This window comes from Amaranthus tricolor, chromosome 1 (genome assembly GCF_026212465.1).
Source record: "Amaranthus tricolor cultivar Red isolate AtriRed21 chromosome 1, ASM2621246v1, whole genome shotgun sequence".
In the NCBI taxonomy this organism is placed as follows: Eukaryota; Viridiplantae; Streptophyta; class Magnoliopsida; order Caryophyllales; family Amaranthaceae; genus Amaranthus; species Amaranthus tricolor.
The window spans coordinates 23,469,534-23,478,195 of NC_080047.1; the positions used below are offsets into that span (position 1 = coordinate 23,469,534).

At 31.4% G+C, this 8,662-nt stretch overlaps 1 protein-coding gene and 1 long non-coding RNA gene across 12 annotated transcripts in view; one reads left to right on the forward strand and one right to left on the reverse strand.

The window, feature by feature from the left end:
* Positions 1 to 1,052: 1,052 nt before the first annotated feature.
* LOC130823841 (phenylacetaldehyde reductase-like) lies at positions 1,053 to 4,458 on the reverse strand. Of its 11 annotated transcripts, none has more exons than XR_009046645.1 (4): positions 4,094 to 4,458; positions 1,800 to 1,991; positions 1,517 to 1,618; positions 1,053 to 1,224 (listed from the first exon to the last, which is right to left on the reverse strand). XR_009046645.1 is itself a non-coding variant. In XM_057688654.1 (3 exons), the coding sequence occupies exons 1-3, from the start codon at positions 4,103 to 4,105 to the stop codon at positions 1,544 to 1,546; spliced, it is 273 nt and encodes a 90-aa protein (XP_057544637.1). In that variant the 5' UTR covers positions 4,106 to 4,458; the 3' UTR covers positions 1,053 to 1,543. The 11 variants fall into 11 exon arrangements, 2 of the variants coding, with proteins under 2 accessions (XP_057544637.1, XP_057544630.1); XR_009046642.1 differs by having other exon boundaries at positions 1,800 to 3,482; XR_009046650.1 differs by adding an exon at positions 3,385 to 3,482 and having other exon boundaries at positions 1,053 to 1,991.
* Positions 4,459 to 4,754: 296 nt separating this feature from the next.
* Positions 4,755 to 8,662, forward strand: part of LOC130823587 (uncharacterized) — a 4,855-nt gene continuing 947 nt past the window's right edge. The window contains exons 1-3 of the long non-coding RNA XR_009046595.1: positions 4,755 to 4,922; positions 6,344 to 7,721; positions 8,236 to 8,662. The exon at positions 8,236 to 8,662 is cut by the window's right edge and continues 947 nt beyond it. This is a non-coding gene — a long non-coding RNA (uncharacterized LOC130823587). The remainder of the gene's footprint in view (positions 4,923 to 6,343; positions 7,722 to 8,235) is intronic.

The window sequence follows — 8,662 nt, forward strand, 5'->3', positions numbered from 1 at the left end:
TTATTGATCGCGAGGGATCATTGAGTGAGGTTCACCTACAAACTTAGTTTTAATTAGTAGTCATGTTTCAGTTAAAATTTCACCTTCAGTTGTAAGAATCGTTTAGTAGTTAAATTGTATACTTATGATAGCTATGGCTATAGGTGCCAACTCTCAATTTTTCCCACTTGCCTGCGCCATTGTGGAGGGTGAAAGTAATGACACAAGGAGTTGGTTTTTGGATTGTATAAGGCAATATGTAACTAAACGAGATGAATTATGTGTCATATCTGATTGTCACAAAGGTTTGCATTCGATGAACAAGGTTGGAAAAGGTTGGGAAGAGCTATGTGCATTATCGGTTTTGTAAATGACATCTTGCTTCAAATATTCATAAGAAATTCAAGAATATAGTAGTAAAAAACTTATTTGGAAAAGCTTCCAAACAAACAAGTACCTAGTCAAGGGTTCAATTCTTGAGCGCCAATGGACGTTACTTTATGTTGGTGGCCATCCTATGTGAACGGTTTTCAAGGAAATTATCTTTATTGCTTATGCAAAATAAGAATTATTTTTTTAACACTACAAGAAAATAAGGCATTTGATGACACTTTTCATTCAACGCTTTTAAAAAGCGCCAAAATTAATATTGCTATTTTCTAAAAAGCCGCGTGCAGCATCATGTTTGTCGGTTTCTGCTCCTTCCCATTACTTTCTCTATACAAAACTCAAATCTGAAACTTCCTTCTCCTAATTCACTAGTAAAAAAATTCTTATTTACATCTTGGTTTTAAGCTTATTTGTATCTTATATTAAGGATTATTAATAAGAGGGTTACAAATAACACATTATTTGTATCTTTTGTAAACTAAAAATACAAATAACAGTTACTTGTATCTTTAGTTTAAAACAAACGATACAAATAATATTTTTTCCAATATACAAATAATGTATTTGTTATTATTATTTTTTAATCATATAGATCAAATACAAATAATAAAAGAAACAACTAATTAGAATAAACAAGAATTAATATTTTTATTAAATAAAATAAATTAACAAAAGTATATCTGGTATAAAGCTATAAGACATTTCACAATTGTTTACATAGTACATTAACAAAACTAATAAGAAACTGCAATAATATAACTCTTTGCATATGTTCTAAATTGTTAGAGCTGACACAAAACTAAGTTAGAAACATTCGGGCAATTTGTCAGCTCCTTGACTGCAATCACACCTTCTCTGCAATGACAAAAAACTCGATGTTATGATCTCACTCAAACAAGTAAAATTGCAGCAACATTTGCAGCTCCCTGGTCATTATGAACAAGTGCAAAATTAAAAACATTTGTAGCTCTCAGGCTTTTGCTTCGGCCTCAGCCTTTTTCACTTGTAGAATCTTCTCAACTTCAACTTATAAACACTAGCAAGCTGAAGCCTTTGAGCTCAAGATAAATAACAGACAGTTACGTTCACAGAGTAGATCTAAGTCATGCAAAAAATACCATACATTGGAATAGAAGTAGATCCTGACCTGCATTCTCATTCAAAGCTTTGCGAACTACTGGATCAAGTATATAATATCAACCATTAAAATGTGCTCTATACTGTATCCATGTTCTCCCATAACCTGTTCCTAATTTCACAGTTGATCAATCAAAAAGTTCAAAGTTTCAAACACACTTAACCTGGAAATGCAAATGCCCACAAAGCTCTCCATATGAATTTCAGATATATGAAGTTTCCTTAATCCAATCCCACTGAACACAGAGTATATAAGGTAAAAGTAAGATTGTAAGTCAAAGAAAGTCACTAACCTTGAAATTCTTACAAAAATCTGGATCAGAAAACCAAGTTTCATCAACTACTACATCAGGACTTAGTGGTTTCCCATTGCATACAACTGCTGCCAATGAAGATGTCAAGACCACTCTCTTTATAGATGGATATTTTGCACAGGAATTTAGAACACTAAGTGTTCCTTTCACAGCTGGTTCAAGCAATTCAGCCTAACATAAACACATCCAGAAAAAATATATTTGCCAAGAGAAGAACCAGTTAAGAAAAAAGATATCAGATACTAATAAAATAATGAAAGATTGAAAAAAAAAATCATTAGATATCAGAAACAATAATACAAAGTGGATTTACTATTCTTCGTGAATTAATCCGCACCAAGCTACCAGCATGTATACTCTACAAGCAACTAATAAGGTCCATATAATACAGACAGACATACGCAGAAATTACAAAAGCCTTGAATAAAATACAACAGACTGGTCTGCCACTGGAAAGAGTACTGTAAGTAGGCTCTTAGAAGGGTCTGTATGGTGTGAACATTGCTTGAAAGGGCCTGGCAGAAATTACCAAGCACTCATTCATGATAATATTCAAGAAATACCGATGAAAGAACAAGTTCAGAACTTGTTCAAGTACCAATCACAATGCAGGCTTCGGTTCAGATCTCATGGCAAAACCAAAATACTGAAGTGGTCACACAAACTTGGTGTTAAAAAGTATAAACCCACATTCAGATTATGTGAGCAAAAGGAGTGGAAATTCTTTATACAACTACAGACTATGGAAGGCAACCATGAAATAACACCCTCATCAATAGCAAACGACAAGGCAACTCATGAAGGTACCAATTAGGAACAATTTTCTCTGTTTTCAGCCAATAATCAGCATCATCTCTACACCTCGGCCAAAAAACTTTATGTTGAGAGTATAATTTGTAGTAAGTTCACATAAGCTTAGAACAAAGAAAGGAAGCAACCTAAAAGTATAATTTGTAGTAAGTTCACATAAGCAAAAGTCAGGTCAAAAGTGCGAAGCTTAGAACAATTAAAGAAATAACTAACATCCTATTAAAAAATTTACATAAGTAGAAGGATATGATGGAATGCCTACCAAAACCCTTAAAGGATAGATGTTTTTAGAGTGAGCATCGAATTAACAAGACGATATCCCTCAGATCATTGAAAAGACAAATTTTGCTGCTCAAGAGCTTGTTTATGGCCATCAATGATTTGTATTTTATTAACTAATTTCTATGACATTTCTGAGTCAATGAGCAAAAGCCTGAACAATAGTTTGTTAAGTTAGGCTCCTATACATGAAACTATAACATAAATCATACCTGTGAAAAAAGACTTTGAGAAAAAACATTATTGTAACCTAAAAGTCATACCTGGGCAATAGTTTTTGATTTGCACTCTACCCCACCTAATGAAAAAAACATAATACCATAACCAAAAGCTATTCCTACTTGCAAAACTTGCTGTAACCAGTAAGTACATTGCCCCTAATAAATTAATGAAGTTAAATAATGCAGAATCAGCTAATAAATTAAGTTCACGTTGTCATGAGGAAGTCAAAGCAGCAGCAACAGCAGGTTATTACATGCTTACTGACAGATGGAAAACCCTCAACATCTCAGCCTAGACAATGTGGACTGACGATACCACGTCTCGCTCTCGGGTTTAGGAAGATATAGAAAACTGCACAATTATATATAGAATGTTTATTTCTATACTATGCAGTAGCTCTGAAAAGAAATGAGAACACATAATTTTGGCTATTAGGTATGAGTTATCTTTATTAGCTCAGATCGAGGATTTTAGTTCCATGGAATTTTACTAATTAATGAAGATTACAATCAATCCTTCTTAGTTCTTACTACTTAGTGAAGATCACTATCAATATCCCTTTGAAACATTTCATCGAACAGATTGTGTGTGATTAACATATTATAAACAGCCACAAGCCCACAACGAGGCTTACAAACTCTTGAATACAATTCCCAATCAGTTCCTTGCTTTTACTAGTGCACACCATATTCACACCAATTGGACATTTTAAATGAAATTTACATCCTATTTCCATCTAAATTTGAATCATAAAAACCCATTATTCGAATGAAATCTAGAACCAGATTTCTGGCAAATCTACTAACAACAACAGAAACAAATTTACTACCAACAATCGACAAATCCTGTCAATAATTATTAATGACACATATATAATCTTCAATGCTTGAAATTCTAAAAAAAGAGCAATTAAACAAAAACCTAGAAAATCTAGAAATATAATTTTGAATGCTTGAAATTACCCAAATGTTCATGAATTGGATGTTCAAATTTTCTCTTCAGAATAATTGTAATTTGTGAAAACATATCTTCATCAACAATGCCTAATGATGGTTGAAATAAGAGGAGAGCAAAAATTTTTTGTTTGTTCGTTCCAATAGTGAACGAAAATGGAATTGGAGCAATTGAACAAATGGAATTTCATCATTGAACTAATTAATGAAATAAAAGACTTGAACTAATTGATTGAACTACATGAGTAAACAATTTGATGGAATTGTGAAGAGAAAAGAGAGGAGAGCGAGAGTAAGATCAGCCGAGAGAGCGAAATTATCAGAGTATTGACATTGTAGAGTAAGAGTTTATGAGGCGCGCCACTGAAGATCAATATTTGTATCGTTTATTAAATAAGGGATACAAATAATAGCTTATTTGTATCATTTGTTAAAACAAACGATAAAAATAAAGCTTATCTGTGTCATTTCTTTTAATAAATGATATAAATGAGTCTTATTTGTATCGTGTGTCCAAACAATCGATACAAATAGTACTTATTTGTATTATTTATTAGAATAGATAATACAAATAAGAACTATTTGTATCGTTTTTTTTAAACAAAAGATATAAGTAGTGTTATTTGTACATTTTATTTTTATAAAAGTTATAAATAGGGGGTTACAAATGGCTATTTTTTTACTAGTGATTTTATTCAACTTCTACTTAAAATCTTTGATATATTTAGAGAATTTTAGATTCCAGAACTCAAATTGATTATGATTCTCTTAATTATCATTTAGCAATTCATGCCATCAAAACTCCATCAAGAGTCGGCCTCCATGACCCACTAGTCAGGTTTAATTTCCTTTTCATCTAGAAAGTTTAATTGTGTTCTAGTGAAATTAGGGTTTTTTTTTAAGTTCTTGTGAGATTAGGGTTTGTTTTTGAAGTTCTTATTGCCTAAAATTGCAGTTATCATTTTTGATTTCTAATTTTGATTTGTTTTTCTTTTCCTCTTGTATTTGTTGTTTGATTGATTTCTTTATGACAAACAAGAGTTTATTCCATTTTGCTTTTTATTCGTATCGTTTCATGTATTTGTTATCCTTGTTCTCTTTTTCCAGTTAAACTGCTTAAAAATTGTGGGTAACATTTCCTGTATAATGATTATTGAGCTTCTAAATTTGTTTATGTAAATAATTAATTTATTATGCGGAAAGTCAGTAAAGCAATGAGCTTATTGTTAAATTCATCATGTTGGGTTGAAAAAATTGTTAATTCTCAATTTAATAAGTTGGAATCTTTTGAGCATTCTCTTTCTTTGATATTTTAGCTTTTGATGAAATTGTTAGTAATGGTTTGTAATTTGAATAAAGGTGGTAACAGGCAACCTTGTTGTTGTTCACAAATACATGGGTACACCCTGCTTCTTGTTGGCCTATTGTGATGGCATGTTAGGGTTGTCTTCAGCCAAAAACACAGCAACATTGAAGATCGTTTGTGCACTTGGTGTGTGTAGTCTGTTGTGTAATTGTTGGTGCGATATGTTAGTCTTGTTTCGCTACAGGTGCGGAAGGCTATGCAGTTGGTTTGTGTAGCTGCGACGTTGCTTCTTAAGTTTGTCTTTGCTCTCGAAGCTTATGTTGTTATTGGAAAATTGGTGTGTGCAATTAGGGTCTGAAGTTAGGGTGTGCTGTTTAGATGTTGGGAAATTATTAGGGATTAGGGAAGATTGATGGTAATGGTTTTGTTTAAATTGTTGATTAAGTTAGTGTTTAGGTGATATGGATTATAAATGCTTTTGTTTAGGCTTATGATATGACTTATATTAAAAAATAATTGCTTTGAAGATGGGTTATTGGTCTTATCTTTGGGTATATTTCTTAGTCTTCTTCACTTAAACTATCGAAAAAGCAAAGGTTCACTCTTGTGTGTATGTTTTTTTTTTTTTTTTTTTTTTTTTTTTTTTTTTTTTTTATGATCTTTAAGATTAGCCGCCTCTTTATAAGTTTGTTTCCATTAATCTTTTACTACTTCCTTGTTTTGTTCTATATTCTTTGTTGCTCCCTCATCACAAGTTTTTTTCCCTAAATCCTTTTGATTAATTAACTTAAGGAAATATGCGTTGCCAATTTTTCAACAACAAGCATGTTAGCAATTGTTTTACCCTTAACAAACATGCCCAACTTCTCTATGGATTGTCGTTTTGGATCATGTCATTGTGTTCTTGTAGTTGTTGTCGCTGCAGTCATTATGTTGTTGTAAACTTGGCGCAGATCACTCCCTCTTTATCGGACAATTTCATTTGCTCCGCCATGGTAGGCATGATGTGAGCCCGTCCTCCGAGAAGGTTAAATGATCGAATTACTTTTGTTGTCTTTGTTTATGGTTCTGATATTGTGCTTTTGTTTAAATGGATCATGTAATATCCGGTGATTTTAGAAAAAAAAATATTTTAACAAAAATAAATAAAACAAGTTAATAAATAAAAAACCAGAAATTTAATTTAAACAAAAATTGATTTTGCAAAAATCAAACCAATTACAGTTAACTCAATTCCCACCCATTATCAAAATAATTTCCACTCCTTCCACTCTTCCCTCTAAACCTAATCACCAACTCAATCTACTCACTATAGATTAAACTAATTTACCCTTAAATTCATTCATACTCTCTTTTTCTCTTATAAGCAACTTCCGGTATCATCTAATTACTTCAATCCAAACAAGTAAAGGGCAAAATTTTGGGATTTAAGGTATGTATTTCATCCATTAGTTATGAGTTTTCATGTTCAAAACCTAAAATTTATACTACAAATTTCAAATTCAAAATACCCATTTTTTAATTTAAAAAGTCATACTCCCTTCAATTCACTACTAATGTTCCATTTACTTTATACACTATATCCAATGCACTTATACAATTCTTAATATCTCTAATTGTGCATAATTAAAAATTATAGAAAGTTGATATGAGTAATCCTTACATTGAGACGAATCAAATAAGATCCCACTTGACTATGTTTTAACTTATACATTAATAATAAAATACAAATAAAGAATAAGAGATGAATAGTGTCTAAAAAGCAAATAAGACATTAGTAGTGAATTGGAGGGAGTACAAAAAAAATAATATAGCTGCTGACAGGTTATTATTTCTGCTATTTGATACGATGTTTGGTCTTCCTTCTATTTGTTGTGATCCAAGTAGAAGGCGTGTACACGCTAGGATTACCTGAGACTACTCTGCTAGCCTTGATGAATTATTTGGGGTGACGACCTCTTGATGAAGTAGGTATAAGCGTAAAGCCTCGGCCTACTGGCGTTCTCGTTCTTTCAAATTAATAATTGGATATATTCGTTGTCATTATTAAATATCAAATAAATTAATTGGTTAATGTGATATTACATTGTTTTCACAAATAATTTTTAACTCAGTTATATATTATTTTCTATAATTATTTCCAACTCGATTATAATTTATATTCTTAAACTATTATTTTCAAACTTTACTGTTTTACGAGATGAAGTTGGAATTACTCAATTTCTTTATTTTGGGAGTTTTTTCTCGTTTTCTTATATTCTTATGTTGCAGGTTATTGATCACGTGGGGATCGTGGAGTGAAGATCACTTAGAAACAAAATTTTTGTTAGAGTTATGTCTCAGTTTAAATTTTACTTTCAATTGTTCAAGTTTTATATAGACATAGATTGCGCTTAAGTCTTTTCTTAAATTGTAAGACCTTTTAGTTGATTTAAAGTTATTAAGTTATTTCTTAGTCGTTAAGCCTTACATTTATTTTTTTAGAACTAGACGTGGCAGTAACATTCCCATGTGTAGGTTTTGGCTCATGTTTTTCATTAAAAGTGTTTTCGAGAATTTGACCTATTATGAGGGTGCTACAAAGTGGTATCAGTTGCTTAGGTTTTGTTTTGGTCAAGTTTTAGGTTTGTTTAGGATTAAAAAAAATTGACTAATAAAGGTTTAAATTGAAATAGGTTAAATGGTATAAGGTATAATTCTATTAAATAATTTAAGTAGGTTACAAATTAAAATAAATTATGAGCGTTGGGACGAATGAGTTTATTGTTTTGAAGTACTTTTAAGTACGTAGTAGTGTCTTATTTCTTTTATTTATATTATTTTCGTTGTCTTTTGCTATTTTTAGATGCCTCGATTCTGTTGCACTGCTAGGAAAAGTGTTAGGAATTTTCGTGATGCATCGTACCATCTATCTTTGAAATCAGGAGATATAGGTCCCTGTGCTGAACTTAAAAAAGAATACAACGACATAATTTAAAACAGGAGATCCAACTGGGAAAAGTATGCAAATGAAAATAAGAAGGGGTTCCTTACTTTAGAGTATTTAGAAAAAATGATGATTGATGCTAAAGCGAAGTGGATTTATAATGTATCTGGGAGCTTCTATCGCTGCGAAGATGAGAATGATAAGGAAGATGAGAAAGATGATAACACCTACACCATACCTATACATATTCAATCCAAAAACTCAGAATCACAATATGAAATTTCCCTTTTTTTTGTTATTAAATAGAACTTATATGCCTATTAGTGTTTGATGTGAGAAATATACT